The 20855-nt window shown below is 49.5% G+C and overlaps 1 protein-coding gene across 1 annotated transcript; it reads left to right on the top strand.

Annotated features, from left to right (window-relative positions):
• Positions 1-1461: 1461 nt before the first annotated feature.
• Positions 1462-18877, top strand: ACER1 (alkaline ceramidase 1). The gene is made up of 6 exons (XM_047709524.1): positions 1462-1701; positions 13503-13617; positions 13699-13840; positions 14653-14790; positions 17427-17564; positions 17843-18877. Exons 1-6 carry the CDS (start codon positions 1609-1611, stop codon positions 18006-18008), a joined length of 792 nt encoding a protein of 263 aa, XP_047565480.1. The 5' UTR covers positions 1462-1608; the 3' UTR covers positions 18009-18877.
• The last annotated feature ends 1978 nt before the right edge of the window (positions 18878-20855 follow it).

Here is a 20855-nt window from a genome sequence, read left to right on the forward strand (position 1 = left end):
ACTGCATTCCGGATGGATATTGTGCCTACTGAAGGACTTCTTATCAAACAAAGGGATTAAGTGTTAAGGGGCATAAACATTTATTAACACCAATGAAGCCCCACTCCTTGAACTATTAAGAATTGAAAAGGGAGTGGGTTACTTGCCACACACTCACTGAGTCTCCGAAGCAGGTCCGTCCATCACCCAAAGTCTTTCTAGGGAAACACTGTATCAGCTCATTAAATGGGCACAGCAGCCCTAAGAGACAGGTACTCTTATTATCCCCATCTTACAGAGAGGAACCTCTGGCTTAGAGGGGCAAAGTGCCTTGCCCTACTCCCTCACTCTGTAGCTGTGTGACCTTGGGCAAAATTGTTTGGCTTCTCTGGACATCAGTTCCTTGCTAGTGACGTAGAGGTAGGGCCTCTCGTAGACCTGCCAAGAACATTAAGCGAGATAATACTGAACTCTGAGCTCTTAGAAAAGAGCCTGGCACCAGCAAGTCGTCAGTAAAATGTGCTATTATTGTTATTATTATTATACTCTCAGGTTGCCTTCAAGTTCAAGGTCAGCTACAATAAGAAAACCCGTTACCTTGATCTTGGGCCTACTTTGGGCCAGGGAGTGAGCTAAGCTCTTGACTTGTGTATTTCTGTGTGTTTTTAGAACAGTTGGGTCTAGCTTCATCCTCTCCATATTACAGATGAGCAGATCGAGGCCCAGAGAGGTGGATTCACTTGCTCAGGGTCATACACTTTGGAAGGGAGGAGCTCCGAATTCAAACTCAGGCCTTGATGATTCTAAAACCAGAACTTTCCACAGCCCCTGGAACCCAGGACTAGGGGCCCCAGGCCAGGAGCTCTACAGATTCCTCCTTTCACGGGGACTTTGAAGGTGGCCCCCAGTAGAAGCTGGGCTACTTTAGGCATCTGAGGTTTTGACCACCCAAGAGAAGTGGCATCGGTCCAGCCCAGCCTCCCATAACACAAACAGAAAGACCTAGACCCCCAAAGATGAAATGACAGAGCAACCTTACATTGCCAAGGACTCCAAGGTAGCTGAGCCAAGCCCACTACTGTTGCCCCTGGTATGGGAAGTAGCCGTGTGGAGCTTTGCCGGTATGGAGGTGGTTGGACCTACTGGTTAAGAGCCCAGAGCCTGGACTCAGCTGCCTGTTTTCACGCTGTGGCCTTATTGTCACCGTGGACGCCCTCAGCAAGTGATCTGGTGCTTTCTTTCTCAGTGTGCTCTTCCGTAAAGTGGGGAGAGCCAGGTTACTCCTCCCAATGGGCTCGCTATTACTTTAAATTACTGTTCTAATACCGGTCCCCCTAACCCCCATTCCTAGTGGGTAGGGATGGGAGGCACACTCCCTGCCCACCCCCCCCCCCCCCGCCCTCCCTGGATGGTGCCAGCCCCTCCACTTATGCCCAGGGCGGCCGCCATCGCACAGCGAGGCTACCCTGGTGCGACGGGGGAGTGGTTCGGCAGGTTTTTCCTCTCAGTCTGCCTGCCGCCGTGGGGCAACCAGCTGTCCTCTGCCTGTCTCACCTGGGCTGGGCTGTTCTAGGCTCTCATGCTCCTCTCTGCCAGACTGAGCCAGGGGGCAGTGGCCGCTGCGTCAGGATGCCCAGCATCTTCGCCTACCAGAGCTCCGAGGTGGACTGGTGTGAGAGTAACTTTCAGCACTCGGAGCTGGTGGCTGAGTTCTACAACACGGTGAGGTCCGGGTGGGAGGGCTGGGGGTGACAGTCGTAACAGACCGGGGTTCTGACCCGGCGCCTTCGTATCACTGCTGGGGAATCCTGCTGGAGGATTCGCCCCTCTGCGCTTTGGCTCCTCTACTAGGCAAGGAGTGCTAGCTTTCATTCATTCGTCTGCGTTTGGCATCAGGCTCTGTGAAAGGTTTTGGAAAGGCAACAGGACCAGGAAAACAGCCAGTCACCCCCCTACCTGCCCACCCTGCCGGAGCAGAGGACACAGATGTGACTCCAGACATTCACAAGCCGGGAGGATGGTGCTGTAATGGGAATTGCATGGGCAGCCTTGGGGAGCGGGGAGGGTAGAGGTGTGATTTGTGAGCCCATTGTGGGGTGGATCATGAAGGGCTTCCAGGAGGAGGTGACTGTGTCGAGTTTGTTTTCAGCTGTACTCCCAGCCTAGGTTGACCAACTCATTCCAGTTTGCTGGGCACTGTCCTGGTTTTAGAGTTGAAAGTTCCATGTCCTGGGGAACCCCTCAGTTCTGGGCATACCAGCACCGTGGGCCACCCTTCCCCCAGCTCTTGCCATGAGGCCTTGTTGGAAGGGCTCAAAATGCTTAAATGGCAGAGGCATTTCAGCAAAGCTTAGAAGACACAAAGCAACCAAAGCTGCATGTGGGCTGTGTTACTACCCCTGTGTGAGGTGTTGGGGAGACTGCCATGAGTGAGGCAGGTTGCCCACCTTCCTGGAGCCACTGGCATGGGGGGTGATGCGGGCTGTGGGCTTTGCTCTGTACCTTGCACATAGCGAGGGTGCTCAGTCCACGGTGAGTGATGCCAGCACACCTTTACTGAGTGCTTTTGCGTGGCAGGCGTTGTACTAAATATTTCAGAGGAAAAATCTCAGTTTAATCTTCACAGTGACTTTGGGAATTAGGGACAGTGTATATATTACATAAAGTTAATCCCATTGTCCGGTGAGGAAATGGTCTTCAGGAGGCTGCAAGATTTATACCAAGGGTCATGCTGGCACTTAGAGCTAGGATTTGAACCTGGTGGTTCCAGGAGATTCTTTTTGGGGATGGGGAGAGGGAGATCAGTCCTGAGATGTCCTGGTTTCTTTTGCCTTGTTTGGCCCCACTAATTTCCAGAGCCAGGAGGTGGGAGTTTAAGATTCAGGGGTTCCCCGTCGTTTACCTGAATCTTGTTTCTCCTGGGCAGAATACTGCCTCCGGTCCTTCGTACCCTCACCTGACAAATGGGATGGGGGCTGAAGGTGCTGATCTCCCCGGCGGAGAAGAGGTTTGAGGTTCTAGGAGTCATCTTTCTGCAACCCCTGGCAGTCTACCCCGAGTCAGGAGTCCCCACAAAAGGCACCGAGAGAGGGCTGACCTGGGGCTGAGGTGAGCCTTGAGTCTACCTATGCTTGACAATGCAAAACGCTCCTCTGTTCAGTCTTCCTTTAGCCTGTCTCCAAATGCAGCAAATGGAGGGACTGGCAGACTGGCAGACACCCTCTGAGGCTACAGGAGACATGGCCATGACACATGCAAAGCTTCAACCCCATCAACTCCCTGTACCTGCATTTCCAGATACTTATCAAAGAGAAACAGAAGTTTCGCAAAATAGTAGTTATCTTTCCCTGGTGCGAACACACTTGGACATTTCCTCTCCTATTGAAAAGGCTCTTACAAAACAGACCAGGGCACGAGGAATTGGATCCAAGTTATGTTATAAAGGGTATCCCCAAGATTTTCTCTTCCCAAACACTTCTGAGTATCCCAAACCCATCATCAGAGCTAATAAATAGAGTTGAGGAGTTGGCAAACGTTTGCTGCAAAGGCCAGATATTAACGATTTTTGGCTCTTTGGGCTGTACAGTCTGTATGGAAATGACTCAGCTCTACCATTATACCTGGAAAGCAGCCACAGATAGTATGGAACAAGCAAATGAGGGTGGCCATGTGCCAATAAAACTTTATTTATGGACACCGAAGCCCACATTTCGTTAACTTTCACGTGTCACAAGATATCATTCTTCTTTTAATTTTTCAACCATTTAAAATGGTAAATGTTGCTCTTGGCTCATAAGCCATACAGAACAGGACAGTGGGCGGATCTGGCACAGGGCCAGAGTTTGCCAGGTTCTGATATTGTATTTATAATAATCAGCCCCACAGAAACAATGAGATCTTTCCCCTTTCGGCCTCCTCAAATCCGTAATTACAAACGGATTCATGTTGTAGTGAACGGGCACTACGAATGGGCACTTGTATTTTGTGGCTTCCTGCGGGCAATTTGCCAAGTTGCGTGGCGCTGTGGATCCACAAACAGCGCCCCCTCCCCTCCCACTCCGTCACTGTACCTTCAGGAACTCGCATCAAAGAGATAATCCCAATAGAAAACAGAATTTATATATAAAGTGCCATCTGAGTCATCTTTATTGGCCATCAGTAGTGGAATACATAAAAAGGAAGCCATAACATTTCCACCAGCCTGTGTAGGGCTGAACACATTCTGGGCAAATACTGTGCAGCTTTTTAAAGGCACGTTTTGGATCCAGGTATGTAAATGAAGACAAAATACGTAGCAAGAATTTTCTTAAAAAAATAGGTTCATGTTGATCTCATCATGACCCTCCTAGGAGTCAGCTCACTCGGCAGAAACTTTCACTTTCACAATGCCCTGCTTGCAAGATTCGCTGTCTGGGGTGGGGGGAAGCAGAGCCCAGCACCACCCGATCAGGGTTTAGAAGAAGGCAGCCCTCTAGGACTCCGCCCAGGTGTTGACCAATTTCATCGAGGAGGGCAACGAGGATTCGGGTTTTGAAAGATGAATAGGAGCTTGCCTGGTAGGATAAGAGTCGAGGAAAAGGGAGAAGAGAGAAAAAGGATGTAATGAGTCCTTGGAAGTAAAGAGCCTGCACAATTTGGGAAAGGGAAGTGTGTTCCTGTGGCTAGAGTTATGAGAAGAGATAAAGCTGAACGAGTTTTGAGTGCTGGGTGGGAGTGTTCCAGATATATCCTGTATTTCCTGATGGACTCATTGGACTCATTCATTCATTCAACATCACTGTTATGAAACAACTTGAGCTGATTGATCCTGGGGTCCTGGAGAGACTCAGTGCTCCCCAGATAAGGAAGGGTTCAGAAATAGATCTGACCAGGCCCATGGTTAGCTTGTGGCAGAGGGAGGGCAAAGGGACCAGAATGGGCAGTGGGGAGCCATGGGGATGACATGGGAGGCCTCTGCTCACTGAATGGGGAGGGAAAACTCAATGCTTACAGCATGAGTAAATGTTTTTTCAGGCATATGGAGCAAACGGACCAGCATAAGCCAAGATCTTGGGGTGAGAGAGAACGGCAGACCAAGGAAGAGTTGGTGGCTTGAAGCCAGAGCCCCGGTTGCCCATGGAGGAGGAAATGAGGGTGGACAGACAGGTGGAGGAGGTTTCCAGGGGCCACATGGAAAATGCCTGGCAGAGGAACGTGAGATCCGTGGTGAGGGCCCTGGGGAGCCGTGGGTGACTTTTGAACACCAAAGAGTCAATAACGTGGGCTGCAGCTGGGGCACCTGGTTGCTTTCATAGATGGCCCTGGAGAGCCAGGAAGGCATATCCAACAGGAACAGAGGTCAAGGACATGGGAGGGCCTGGGTCAGGTGGGATGGAGGAAAAGTCAAGGTGTGGGCTGCTCCAGTTTTTGCTTCTGCTGGCATTGGCCTGCTGGCCTCCAGGTGTGGCCTCCTTCTGGGCTGCTGACAACTCAGGAGGGTTTCCAGGGATGGAGGAAGAAGTGTCAAGGCCCCTGGTTCTGAGAGACAGCTGAGCTGTGCTGCTGAATTTTTTTCCTGGGGTCTTGCCAAAACTTCAGAAGCTCTGTGTCTCATCCTCTCCAGAAAGTTCCCTCTTGGATGCTTGGATACAGAACAAAGGGGTGGCATGTTGGGAGTGGGAAATGGCATGGGCAAAGTTGCAGCAGTGGGCATAGTCTGCAGAAGGGGTACGATAGAAGGGACAGAGAGGTTGGAGTGGGAGGTTGTGCAAGGGGGTGTAGTTTATAACGCCCGTACTTCCCACAGCCTCCCCACGTCCTTCTGCCACTGAGCATTCCTGTTGCTGGCCTCTGCAGTGTGGGGGTTTCTGTCCCTCTCTCCCTTGAATGCTGTGTGATGCAGGGGGAGAACCTCCCCTCTCTGAGCCCATGGCTGTGAGTAGCAGGTCCCAGGAGTTCTAAAACCATACCTCTCTCTTCTGCCTTCCTTCTCATCAAATTCACGGCAAAGCAATTGTTCTGGCCCCCCACCCCCTGAAAAATGAGGAGGGCATGGTTTCTGCCCTCAGGGAGGGCAGACCCTATTCATTGAATAATTTCACACCCCAGAGACCGTGCCCATGACACTTCCTGGCCCAGACCCCATAGGTCCCTCTGGACCTCTTTTCTCCTTCAGAAAAAGCCTGCTGGGGATGCCAGAGGGGTCCAGTTTGAAGAGATAATGACCCCTTCATTTTGCTCATGACTCAACAAGAATTGACTGAGTCAGGGACCGTCTCAGGCTCTGGGGATACAGAGGTGACCGAAGCAAAAGAAAACCTCTGCCCTCACGGGGCCGGTGTCCTGGGGGATGGAGGAGACACACAAAAAACAGAAGTCAGAAGTACAGCGTGCTGGTGGGACAGGTAAGAAAGACTCATTCATTCTTAGGTCCATTCATTTATTCACTCGCATTTACTCAGCAAATATTTACTGAGTACTTACTCAGAAAGGGAACAGCTGTGAGGTGCTAATATGATTAACCCACAGACCGTAAGGAGGATGAAACTGCTCCTGGGCATCCCAAACGTCCATCATGGATGAATGGGTAGGCACGCTGTCATTCATCCACACAGTGGACTACTACTCAGCCGTAAACAGGAGCGGAGCGCTACACGCTACATCCTAGACGAACCTTGGAAACATGGTGCCAGTCACAGATGGCCACACGCTGTGTGATTCCATCCATATGAAACGCCCAGAAGAGTCAAATCTGTAGAGATAAGAAGCAGATGCATGGTTGCCGGGAGCTGGGGGGAGCGGGGGTGGGGGAGTGACTGCTTATGGGGACAGGGTTTCATTTTGGGGGTGATGAGAATGTTCTGGAATTAAATAGCGGTGATGGTTGCACAACAGCGTGAGGAGTCGATTGAAACCTATTCACTTGCACACTTTGAAAGAGTGAATTTGATTGTATGTGATTTATTTATCAATTTAAAAAAAAACCTTAATGTTTCTGACGCATCCCAATCACAAAATAAACAAAACAAAATAAACAAAACTACTGCTTTCGGAAGTAAACGCAGCACAGAGATGCGAAAGTGTTTATGTATAATTCTTTTTTTTTTTTTTAAACGAATAGCGCTTCTTGTAACCCTCCTAGCAATTTTAGGAAGTAGGTACTCTTATTCTCCCCATTTTTACAAATGGGGAATAAAGGCTCAGAGAGTGTGTGTTTCCTCCCCCGGGGTTGCACAGCATGTAGATCACAAGTGCACCGAGGCTGTGTATGCCAGAAGTGCCAGAGTTAAAGCCCGGGCCCCTGGTCCCAGAGCCTCTCACTTAATTAACCACAGCATCGTGAGGCCACTCAGTTACTGGGTGATTAACAATTAATTATGTGTGTTTTTTAATTCATGCAAGTAAGTCCTGTTCGGGGAGGGTCTTCAGCTGGTGCTCCAGCCCCACACCCCCGGCCCTGCACCAGTGTTCTTGTGCACGTGTCGGGGGGATGTGAGGGGGTTCTCGACAGGTGACAGGGCTGGGTGTGTGTGGTGACAGTTTGAGCTTCGGCGGTGGGGAGAAAGCACTCGGGGGCGTTTGGTGATGTTCGTTGATTTGATTGATTTGACAGATTTTTCTTGAGTGTCCAATGCATGCCCAGCAAGGTGGGTGTTGGGGACACAGCCAGGGACAAAACAGGTGTGTATCATCCTCACGGAGGTTGCCGTCCAGTGAGGAGGACAGGGACAACAAAGGAGTCAAGAATGAACCCATGGAATGCACAAGCGAAGGAGTGGATGGGAGACAAGTGTCTGGGCGTGGGGGCAGCTCCAGGCCAGGGAAAATGAGAAAGCGGCTCCCCCTCTGCCTTTTCCCAAAGCTGAAATGGGCAGTCAATTCAGTCAATCTGCCTTCCTCCTTTCTCTTCTCTGTCCTTCTCTTCTCTGTTCCTTCTTTCCTCCCTTGCCCCCTAACCTTCTCTCTCTCTCTCTCTCTCCTTTTCTTCTTCCAGACCTCAGGTACCCAGCCACCCAGCCACATCCATTCACCAGACATGCTGCTGGGTATTGGTGAGCCAAAAAGCAAATTATTCCAGAACAACAGCAACCCTGGTTTTCACAGTCGGTAGAGAAGCTGTGGCAGACACACGGGTGCATTGCGAACATGTATTCTCCGCGTGCCTTGTTCTCTACCAAAAATCACTGAGCATTTACTGTGTGCCAGACTTGGCTCTAGACACTGGAGTTTCACAGCAGTGAGCGAAACTCTCCGGCTCCGTAGCACTTGGTTCTCTCATCCTTATGGTGATGCTTGGCATTAGAGGAGGAAAATGCGGCACAGAATGCCCCCCAAACCCTGACTGCATAGACCTGGGAAGGCAGACTTTGTTTTGGAGTGCTGCTAGGTCCTTGAGCAGCGTGGTAGATACAGAAGGAATGGTTAGTAAGCAAATGGATGGATGGATGGACGGACAGACAGACGGATGGAGGTGAAGGCACCTGCTGGGGCTGGGACCCAGAGAGTCTGGCTCATGATCCTGGGCCAGCACCTCTCTGTCCTGGAAGAGTCTAGGTGGAGCCGCTGGTTGGGAAAGGTGGGGGCCCAGCCCCAGAGGCAGGGAGGGAGGCCCCGGCAAGGGGCGGTATCTGATGCTATCTCTGGAGCCATCTGGAGCTCATTAGTCAGAGGCTCTGCCCATCGCGTTGCCCTCATTCTGCACACTCGGGGGCGTTAGGAAAAACTTTTGTCCTCGTTCTGCTGGCCCCTGAGCTTGAAGCAACTAAACCAAGGATAAGCCTGTGACTCTTATCTCCCATGACACCACCACCGGCAGTAGCCCCTTGCTATTTGTTGAGCTATAACCACATCCCTGGCAAGGGAGTCTTGATGCCTGGCCTCGTGCATGGCCCTCAACAGCCTCTACACTACCCATCATTGTTCTCTGCCATTTTGCTGATGCAGGAAAGGGAGACCCAGAGACACCAGGCCACACGGCCAGGGAGCAGGAAAGCCTTCTCATAGCCATTGCTGCCTGTCTACTCCTCTTGTCTTTTAAGGCAGAGGGTAAAAGCAAACTCTGGAGTTCCCCAGGGCTGTGCAACCTCAGAGAAGTCACTCTGCTTCTCTGAGATCCATTGTCAAATAAGAACTAGAAAGTTAGACCTCGTGGGGGGAGATGTGCACGAGGATTGAAAGCAATATCTATAAAATCATGCTGTCCAAAGGTAAGAAAGTGACAGTCATAACACCTTCCATCTGGAACTTTCCAGGTACAACCCCTTCTGCCAAGTGTTTCCATGTGGGTGGCTGGTGAACCACAGAAACCTGCTTCGAGGTCCAGTCAGCAGGAAATGTTTATTGAGCACCTACTATACCCAGTTCCTGAGATTACAGTGGAGAACAGGGTAGACCCAGTGCCTGTTTCCAAAGCCAGCTTTAGTGGGAGAGCAAGGCAGTTTCAGAACAGCTGGAGAAGTGTTAGGATAGAGGGACAGGGCCCAAAAGAAGATCACCCAACCCTGCCTTGTGGGATTGGGAAGGCTTTATCAAAAGGTGATGCCCAGGGGAAAGACTGAGTAGCAGTTGGCCTGGCAAAGAGGGGTAAGTGGGGACAGAGACTGTTCCAGGCAGTGGGAACAGCCTCTGCCAACTTCTGGAGGTTAAGGGGTGAGAGCAAGTATGGCTCATTTGGGGGAACTGAGTTGTCCCTTCTGCATGGATGATAAAGTTGAAGGTGGAGAGAGGTGAGTTATGGAGGGAGTTCACAAGCCAGGTTTAAGAGTTTGCATTTTATTTATGGGAGTCACAGACGTGTTTTCAATGGAGGGTTTAGAGTTTGGGGAATTGGTTGGCTCGGTATCTTCTGCCATACTTGATACGCCCAAGGACTAGCGTTTGTTTGAAGGCAGAGGGAACATCTGATTTGGGATTTTGCCCATTTGGTATCCATGGCACCGTCTTCCCTATGTCTTCCCTACGACAACCAAATGCCCCTTCCCTTCTGGTTATGTTCTCAGTGGGATGGTCAATCAAGGTGCCCCCCGCAACCTCTGGCCAAGGGTGGGCTGTGGCCCAAGCAACATTTCCTGCGTTTGAGATGTATCCTGGGCCTGGATATAACAACTGAACATAATTTTTTTTTCCTATTCATGCCCAAAGTTGCTCCCTGAAGAGATTGTCCACTCGAGGCTCAGAGCTGTTCTGGCTTCTGGCTTTCCTTGTTTTCTGCAATTCTTTGGATTAACGAGCTCCCTATAATAAATGACTGAATTGACAAACAAATAAGTAACCATGCACACATTTTTATATTTATGGTATAAGTTTGTTTTCTGTTGCCTGCTACCCAAGAACCCTAACTCATACACCAATGGTGATGATTTTGCTGGATTCAAGCATTAGAAAGCTAGCTTAAGCAAAAACAAAACAAGACAAAAACAAACAAACAAAAAACCCCCAAACCAAACAGGAAGAATGCATTAGATAGGTACTGGGGTATCTTAGAAAATGGAGAGATGAGTTGCTTGGGAGGGCTGGGGTCCACGGCAGGTCTGGAGGATGTAGCACAAGACAGATACCACCCTTGAGTATCTGCCTGTGTTCTCAGCCTTGTCTGTTTGTGGTGACAAAATGGTTGCCATGTCTTAAACATCAGGAAAATATCCCAAGACCTTAGAGTGTTGACAATGGTGCAACTCAATTCTGGTGACTCCCGGGCTCTGTATCTGTTCCAGGTTTCAAATTCCCAGGAAAATCTGATTGGCACAGTTTGGGATAGGTGTCTGCTCCAGTGGGATTGGGTGTCAGGATGCAGACACAGCATGTTCTCAGGTATCCATTGGGAACAGGTAGATGTGTTTGACATCATCCATTGGTGGGCATCAGACACCTTGGTGTGGAAAGCAAGGACATTGGTGGGATCATGGGCTGCAAAACCAGCTTGCCAAGGGTCCTCAAATTGTGGGAACAGCCCTTGAGCTGGTTCACCATCACCCAAGGAAAGCCATGGGCTTCCCTAGAATCAGAAGGTCTCCTGCCTTGGGATCTTGTCTTGGTGCCCAAGACCTAGGGTCCTAGATGGTGACCTTGTACCAGGTAAATGGTTTCCCCACACTCACCTCTGTGCTCTGTGTTTTCCTTTTTTACTGAAGTGTAGTTGACATGGAATATTATACTAGTTTCGGGGTGCACCATAATGATTTGACAGTCACATACATTACACAGCGCTCACCACGGTAAGTGTAGTTACCACCTGTCACAATAAAATGTTATAATGTTATTGACTACATTCCCTATGTTGTGCTTTTCATCCCCATGACTTATCGATTTCATAACCAGAAGTTACACCTCTTCACCCATTTTGCCCATCCCCCACACCTTCCCCTCTGACAACCACCAGTTTGTTCTCTGTGTTTATGAGTCTGTTCTGGTTTTTGTTTGTTTGTTCACTGGCTTTGTTTTTTAGATTCCACATATAAGTGAAATCATATGGTATTTGTCTTTCTCTGACCTACTTCAGTTGGCGTAATACCCTCTAGGTCCCTTCATATTGTCACAAATGGTAAGATTTCCTGCCTTTTGTGGCTGAGTATTGTTCCACTATACACCACGTCTTCTTCTTCTTTTTAAAAAAGATTTTATTTATTTATTTATTTGACAGAGAGAGAGACAGCGAGAGAGGGAACACAAGCAGGGGGGAATGGGAGAGGGAGAAGCAGGCTTCCCACGCAACAGGGAGCCCGATGCAGGGCTCGATCCCACAACCCTGGGACCATGACATGAGCCGAAGGCAGATGCTTAAGGGCTGAGCCACCCAGGCACCCCTACACCATGTCTTCTTTAGCCATTCATGTATCGGGGACCCCTGGTTGCTTCCATATCTTGGCTAGTATAAATAAAGCTGCAATAGGGGTGAGTATATCCTTACAGATTAGTGTTTTTGTGTTTTTTGGGGGGGCGGGGAGTCAATGCCCAGCAGCAGAATCACTGGATCTATGGTATTTCTATTTTTAATCTTTTGAGGAACCTCCACCATGGCTACACCAACTTGCGTTCCCACCGACAGTACACGAGGGTTTCCCCTTCTCCCCAGTCTTACCCAACACTTGTTATTTCGTCTTCTTCTTTTTTTTTCAGTACTAGCCATTCTGACTGGTGTGAGGTGATCGCTCCCTGTGGTTTTGACTTGCATTTCCTTGAGCTCTCTGTTTTTGAGTCGGCACCCCTTCAGACTAGGTTTCTGAGAAATAACGGAGCACCCTGGTTAACAGATTACTTCTTCTTCACTTTCTAAGATGGGATGAAGGCGATGGAGGAGACATTTACAAGGGGAAGAGTTTATTGGGGGAAAGAAGGTTGTAATTGAGTGAGCAAGCAGCTGACCTAGAGCTGACTGGGAGAACACTTGTTTCTGAGCTCTTGTGAGAGACTTACTGTGGCCCAGACATAGCTAGGGGGGAACTTTGAGGGGGCACTGAAGTCCTGTAGCAGCAATCAGGGACTCCGAACCCTTGAAATTCTGGTGCACATGTTCTTGTCACCTTAATCATACTCGTGGACTGCTGAGGTCTGGGGATCTTTGGGTCAAGAACATGAAGACGCAAGTGGCATTACAATATGTCACAAATGCAGATATGGTAGGTTAGAGCATTGAATTAACTCGTCACAGTCCATGATGGGGGAGCATGGACCCAATCCCATGTCACTTGGATCCAGAAGACCAGTAACTAGGATGCTTTGGTTTCAAATGAAACAGCCCCCTAAAAACAGCTTAAAAAGACAAGATCATATCATCTTATCTTTTGAAATGGAAGTCTAGAGGTAGATGGTTCTGGAAATTTAACTCAGCAGCTCAACATTACCACGCTACAGCTCTGCTGTTCATGGAGCAGTGATTCTTGAAATACTGTCTGTGGACACTGTGGGCTCTCTGAGGCCTTTCAGAGGTTCTTTGAGGTGAAAATTATTTTCATAATAATACAAAGATTTTGTTCGCCTTTCTCACTCTAATTGTCTCACCAGGGTACAATGGAATCTTCTAGTGGTTTTGTGATGAGTGATGACATCATCCCTCAGATGACCAAGGGAACATGTCCTTGTGTAGTCCTGGATTTCCAAAATTTCTCAGTAATACAGTCAATCTTGATAAATGTAGCTCACATTTTTAAATAAAGTAATTATTCATTTGCATTTCTATCCCATTGCTCAGACCAGGTCACGAGGGCACAGTGAGTGGCAAGGAAGGCTGGGAAGTGTAGTCTTTAGTTGTGTAGCTGTGTCTAAAACTTGGGGAGATCCTATTTCTAAAAGGAAAAGGGGGCGGATGTGTGCAGAAGGTTAGTAGATAGTCTGCCACACTCACTGAATGAATGAATGAACTGATGGAATAGGAGATGGAGTAATTAATCTATTGATGACTGGTTGACAAGAGTGACAAACTCTGGGTTGATTAATTGCCTGAAAGGGTTTAGGTGACCAATGGGCTAATAACTTAGGGTTGGGCGTGGGGCAGCCCTCCTCTGCCTGTGATTCTGATAACGCCCTCCCCATGTCCTCCTCTTTTCCAGTTCAGCAATGTCACCTTCCTCATCTTTGGGCCTCTCATGATGTTTCTGATGCACTCCTACGCCCAGAAACGCTCCCGCTATGTTTATATCACCTGTGTCCTCTTCATGGTCGTAGGTAGGTGGGGGGTCTATGACCATGGGGTGGTAGGGCTGGGGGACCACCCCCTTGACCACCTACCTTTGTTTCTTGCTCCAGGCCTGTTCTCCATGTACTTCCACATGACGCTTAGTTTCCTGGGCCAGCTGCTGGATGAGATCTCTATTCTGTGGCTGCTGGCCAGTGGCTACAGCATATGGATGCCCCGCTGCTACTTTCCCACTTTCCTAGGAGAGAACAGGTGGGGTGGTGGCTGGTCCTCTGTTGATCCCACCAGAGCCCATCTAGGCTCCTGGGTCCACTCCCCGAGTTCATTTGAGGTCCTTGGAATCCCTCCCCTGATCACCCCAGGACTTTCTCCTGACCCTACCTGACTTAACTGGCTTCCAGGGACTCCTCCTTTGAGAGTACTTGGGACCCCCGGAAATCCTCTCCTGATCCTACCTGGATAGTCTGGTACATTCTCCAGAACCTGTTCGAAGCCAAGAGGGGGTCCCAGGAACCCATACTTAAGCTTACCGGGAACCCAGGGACCTCTCCCCTGAGCCTATCCCTGGGATCCCTGGAACTCTCCTGGGTTCTTCCTGGGCCCCTCTCTTGACCTGAGACCCCTCCAAATCTCTCTCCTGTCCCATATGACCTATCAGAGCTTTCTAGGACCCCTCTCTTGATAGGACCTCTATAATTCCTTCCTTCAACCTACCTGGCTCCTCTGAATCCCTTGACTGACCTCACCTGGACCCCGACACTCTCTGCTGATCTGACTAAGCCCCTTGGAGCCCCCCTGAGACCTTCTCATCATCCTACCCACCCCTACCCTTGGGGCCCCCTTCAGACCCTGCCTGAGCCCACCTGGGATGTTTCATCAGACCCTTCTTGGGGCCCTTTTCTGAGCCCACCTGGGACCCTCAAGAACTTTCTCTGAGTCCAGTTGGGCTCCCTGGAACCCCTTCCCTTTGTTCATCTACCTCTGCCACAAGATCTCCTGACCCTGCCTAAACCACCCAGGACACTCCCAGCTGCCATCTGACAGCTGCATCCTTCTTCCCTCAGGCCCCAGTTCATCTGCCTGGTCGTCATCACCACAGTGGTCAGCACCTTCCTGTCCTTCCTGAGGCCCGTGATCAACGCGTATGCCCTCAACAGCATTGCTGTGCATATCCTCTACATCGTGTTCCAGGAATACAAGAAGTGGGTGGTGGGTGCAGGTGCCTCCCTGGGGAGGTGGCTCCCATCCCCCTCCAAGTACTTCCCTCACCCCACATTCTCACCAAGTTCCAGGGTTGGAGTTCTCATTGACTCCAGGCTCAAGGGAGAGATGTCCCTTCCCCAAGATCATCTACTAACAAGGGACAGGTTTAGGGTTGGTACCTAAGGCTGAAACCCCAAACGTACATACAAGCAGAGACTGTTGTACCATAAACCTCCGTGTACCCCCTACTGGTCCCAACAACCATCAGCATTTTGCCAACTTGCATTATACATTCTCCCTCAGATTCCATATATGGCACCCATTAACTTTTCAGGACTTAACTCTCCCAATAAAGAATTATTATTTTTAACCCATACTAGGACTTGGCAGGATAGAGAGAGGTCTCTGAAATGGGGTCATTTGAAGAGACCTGAATAAAAGGGTTATTTACAAAGGAGAGAGCAGGTGTAGGAAAATCACTAGGGATCATTTAGAACCATTGTGCTGGTAAGAGTTGGATCCTATGATCATCAGGAGACCTAATGGAGGGAGCAATGGGAGGGAGTGAATGCAAGATTATGGAAGAAGAGAGCCCCGTGAAGAGGGTCTCCTTAGCAAGAACTGTGACCTCCAGTTGCTGGTGGCAACTAGCTTGCCACATGCAGGAGGCCAGGAGAATAAATAACCATTCTAACCATACTCTCCTCATACCCTTTGGTTTCTTACTGGGGTGCTTCATTGGCCAACCCAACTGGAAACCATTGGCCAACCCAATCGGAAGCCATTGGCTTAACCAACAGGAAACAATTGGCTAATCTAACTGGAAGCCCAAGGACAAAGGAGTCTCCGGCTTCAGTCCACACAGGTCAGCACCCTGCCTCCCCAGTGCACAGGGCAGAATGAAGAGAGGTAGGGAAGGATCTAGAGAGACAGATGGAAGATTAGGAACACTCAGTGCTAATGAAGTAGACCATACCCAGATCACACCACTGTTGTCTCAGTTTCTCAAGATGTCATCTTCCAACTAGTCCTGTTGAAATTGGGATGTGAACATAGTCTCTTAGGTTTTCTTCATGTTATAGCAGTCTCTCCCTCCCTTCCCTATCTTCGTGCCTCTGATTTGATAACAGAAACTCCATCATTTGTCCTGTAGAACATTCTGGATTTGGCCATCTGCTTCCTGTGGTGTCTTTCATTGTCTGCCTGCCTGCCTTCTTTTCTTTTTTGTATTTCTTGCAAAATAATAGTTAGATCTAGATCTAGGTTTACATATTTTGAGGCCAGAATATTTCATGTGTGGTGCTGGGTGTTTCTTGTTCCATGCCATTAGGACCCCATAATGAGTGGTTGTTCCACGTTTAGTGCTATTAAGGATCAGTGGATTCAGATGGTGTCATCTTCTCACTTTATTGTAAAGTTTTCCACTGACTTTCCACCCAAGGATTTCAGCCACCATTCAGGCTCACACTTCCATCCATGGTTTCATTAGTGGTGGCAAGAGGGTGCTTTGCAGAACCCATTATTCCTTCTGCAATGATTATCCGGAGTTCTTCCATCAAGAAGGACTTCCGCTCGTCCACCTGGAAATACAGTTTGCACAGGAAGGACAGGATGGATAGTTGATTCTTTCCCTTAATTGATCTATTTCCAGAGTAATGAGTTGGGGCCTTAGCCATCTTTAGTAGAGACCAATGAAATTTTTTTTAAAAAGTATCATTATGAACTCATGGATGTTTATATCTCAGAAGTGTTTCAATCCATTGCAGTCCCCGGGCTATATTTTTAAGTTTTTATTAAGTAGTTACAGACTCATGGCAAGTTGCCAAAATAGTGGAGAGTCTTGGGAATCCTTCATCCAGCTCCCCCCAGCCTCTCCCAATGGAGCATCCTATGTAACCACAGTACAACCTCAAAAGGAGGAAATTGACTGTGGAACAATGCTGTTCACCAGACCCCAGACTCTCAATTCAGATTTCATCTGTCCTTACTCATTATTCTTTTTTGATGTTCAGACTGTCCCATTTTAGAGTAGGGAGCAGACCCCGTGCTTTTAAACACATGGGAGTTATTACCTCATGAATCCCTGATATGCTCTTTCCTAAAGGATGCTGGGTCAGTTCTGCTGTCGGGGAAACAGATTCTGATCTTGAGTTGTCCCAAGATATGGCCTCCAGAGAATCTGCCCTCCCACACACGGACATGCCCGTAGCCACACAGACATGAATTCTCGGGCACTGACTCACAGGTGTTCATACACTCGCAGCCCCAGACACAAACAGGGGAGGGCTTGTTGGTTAAGGAGTCTGCAGTCTGACAAACCTGGTTCAGACCCCAGCTCTGCCACTTACTGGTCATGGGACCTTGGGTGGGGTTGGAGCACACCTTAATCTCACATGCCTGCTTTCTCCTCTCCAAAATGAGAATAACAGCATTGTGGTGAGGGCTGAGTTTTTATCGGAAGAACTTGTAGAGCCCAGCAAATGTTAGCAATCATCACAAGTGAGGCCCCCTCCCTCTGGTATTCTTGGTCATTTCCTCCTCTCAGCATCATCTCCTTGGATGGAGGAATTTCCCATCAGCCCCTTCAGGCTCTGCGATCCGAGTCAGGCTCTAATCTCCCTCCTTCTCTCCCTAGAACCAGCAATAAGGAGCTTCGGCATATCATGGAGGTCTCCGTGGTTTTATGGGCTTTTGCACTGACCAGCTGGATCAGTGACCGCTTGCTTTGCAGCTTCTGGCAGCAGATCAATTTCTTTTACCTGCACAGCATCTGGTAAGCACCTGCCCTGGGGTATGGGGCACCAGAACCAGACAATCTCAGATGCCAGAGCTTGGAGCAGAAGCCTGGGGGCAGAAAGCAGAGGCACCGATACTGGGGAGGGGTGTGAGTGAGTGTAGGATCTGGTTGCAATTGAGGGTCTGATCCAGAATGTCCCTTTGGATGGTCAGGATCCATGAGAGGTGAGGAGAGGACGTAGGCGGGGGCATCAAGCTAGCTCAGGGGCATGTCGGCATCTGGTACCCTCACCGCCTTCTCCCTGCACCCCACAGGCATGTCCTCATCAGTATCACTTTTCCCTATGGCATGGTGGCCATGGCCTTAGTGGACGCCAGGTATGAGATGCCAGGTCAAACCCTCAAAGTCCGCTACTGGCCTCGGGACACTTGGCCTGTGGGGTTCCCCTATGTGGAAGTCAATGACAACAAGAGCTGCTGATGCCGGCCAGCTTCTCGACTACCCAAGCACCTGCCAACTCACCTGTGTCTGGAAGAGGGAGGCCTGGGTCAGGAGTCCAAGAGATGCTCATGGTTCTTTCCTCTACCTCCCTTTCTCCATCCTCCTTGTCCTTCATGGCCCCGCCCCAAGACAGGGGATGGACTTCATGAGCCTTCTGCGCAACAGTCTGATGACCCTGGGGGAGCTTCCCTCCACGACCTGCCCTTATTCTCTTTTATTTCCTCCTCTGTGTTCACTTTGTGAGGCTGGCCCACCAGGTGCTGGGATTACCTCTCAGCCAATGGAAATGACTTCAGGCTGTGGCTTGGTGCTTGGGCAACTTCATAAATTGTGACTATCACCCCCACACCCTTTGGACCTGTCTTTGGCCATGCACTGTCCCTGGTACTTGGGGGGCATCCCAGAGAACAGACATGATTTCCAGTCACTTCATTCTGCACTCACTCGTGAATGCAGAGACCTTGCAAATCCTCTTACACACATGCACCCGCAGACCTCTGGGGCCATCTCACTGGTAGACAATGGAGCAACATGGAGGCCCAGACTGGGCCATCTGGTTGTTGTTGGGACATGGGTACCAGGAGAGGAACTGGGTGGCCTGTATGGGCTTAAAATGAGAGGAGTACAGGAGGATGATTTCTGTGGTAGTTAAGAGTACTGGGCTTGGAGTCAGGCAGACCTATGCTTGACTCCTGCTCGACCATTTCCTAGTGGTATCATCTGGGGGAAGTGATTTTTCCTACCTTCGAAGCCTAAACACTTTGTCTGTAATGTGACAATGTTTCTTCCTTCATGGGACTTCTGCATGGACAGAACAAGATCACGTATTAAAAGTGTTTAGCATGGAATCTGGAAAACATCCAACCATCCATCGCCTCGTCCTTTAATCCCTCCCTCCTCCCATCTGTATTCGGCCATCCATTCATGTTCGTTTATCCATCCAAATGATTTAATCATCCTTTCATTCGTCTGTGTTCCCACTCATTTGTTCGTTCGTCTCTTCCACATCAAGTTCCTGCTGAATGTCTGAGGCCACCCGCTGGCAATACAAGGCAACAAAGTCAGGCAATGCCCCTACTCTAATGAGGAGACACGTGTTACACAAATAAAAAGACAAACAAGGCATTTCCAGACACTAATACGTGCTGTAAAAATGATAAAGCAGGTGACGCTTTAGAGAACCATGATGGGGGGAAGCAGCCCTCTCAAATGGTGCTCAGTGGGGGAGTGCAGTTTCCAGATGAACCTTCAACGACAGGAGGAGACCAGCCATACTGAGAGCTGGCTGGGCAAGACCATTCTGGGAAGAGGGAATAGCAGGTGTGAAACTCCCAGGGTGTGGATGAACTGGTGAGACAGAAAGAACCCTCTTTCCCCCCCCCAAGGTTCAGTTAGCCAACGTATGGTACATCACTAGTTTTTGATGTAGCGGTCAGTGATCAGAAAGAACATGCTCGTTGGAACTTAGTAAATGAGGGAGAGTGTAGAGTAAGAGATTTGTAATCTGGGGTCCTGGGATAGGTTTAGGTATCCATGGACCACTTGACATTCTTTGCAAAAGAGGGTTGGCTGGGCATGTCATTGAGATCCCTGAAGTGTGTCACTCCAAACAGAGTCGAGGCTAGCCCATCCGGCCTGCTGGAGAGATGGGGAGATTGAAAGAGGAAAGGCCACTCATATTTATTGAGACTATCATGTGCTGTATGCCCATGACACACATCATTGAACCTAATGCCCCTCCCACAACACTTCAGGTAGACATGAATATTCTCATTTCGTAGATGTGGCTCAGAGAGGGCAAGCAACTTACCCAGGACCACACAGCCTGGATTCAAACCGGGTCTGTCCTTCCCCCGAAGTTCCTTGCACCACAGTTAGTCAGCAATAAGATCGAATCTGGATCACAGGTCCACTGCTTCCAATCCCTTTGAATTTCTTATTCTAGAAACTGGAGGTTCCTCACCTCTGGCTCCAAGATCGATCATGCTGGGAAGAGGGGGGCAGAGAGGGAGGGAGTTTCTGCAAACTTATAAAATTGCCTGCAAAATGTTGTCTTGGTGTTTTTGGTGGGGGAGAGGAGCTGTACTTCCAAGAGATTCTCTAAAGGGGCATTTGGCACCCTGGAAGTGAAGAACCTTCGTTCAAAACCTTCTGATGGGGATAAGGGCAGATAGAGAAGCACTTGCCTCTTGTCCCCCACCCCCACCACACCCATGCTTCTGTCCCTAAATACACAGCAACAATTTGTCTCCTGTGCCTGTCTCCTGGCCCCTGCTGACCCAACCTCACAGCCTCCTCTTAGCCTCCTGACTATGGAGGCTACAGGTGGGTAGGAGGTCTGGAGACGTCTTGTCTAATTGGAACCAGCCATGTGATCTTGGCAAGTCCCAGTCTCTATCAGGGAGGACTCTCTGTGACAAAGAATAAAATGTTCAGCTCCAGCTGGCTGAAATAACAAAAGCACCATCAGCAAGCATATATACTTTTGAAGTTGAGGATCCAGCTGCCCATATAGCTGGATCCAGGCTCCCAGTGAGGTCACCAGGGGCAGTCTCCCTCTATCCTTCTGGTCTACCTCGTGGGTGGGAGGCAGCTGCCAGCAGTGCTAGGCTTTACATCCTTCCAATTTGAAAAGTATGTATATACCGGGGCGCCTGGGTGGCTCAGTCGGTTAAACAGCTGCCTTTGGCTCAGGTCATGATCCTAGGGTCCTGGGATTGAGTCCCCTATCGAGCTCCCTGGGAGCTCTGGTAGTCCCAGAGGTAGTTGGGAGTCTGCCTCTACCCCCCTGCTCATGCTCTTGCTCTCTCTCTCTCTCGCAAATAA

The sequence above is a fragment of the Lutra lutra genome, chromosome 1 (assembly GCF_902655055.1).
Source record: "Lutra lutra chromosome 1, mLutLut1.2, whole genome shotgun sequence".
Lineage (NCBI taxonomy): Eukaryota > Metazoa > Chordata > Mammalia > Carnivora > Mustelidae > Lutra > Lutra lutra.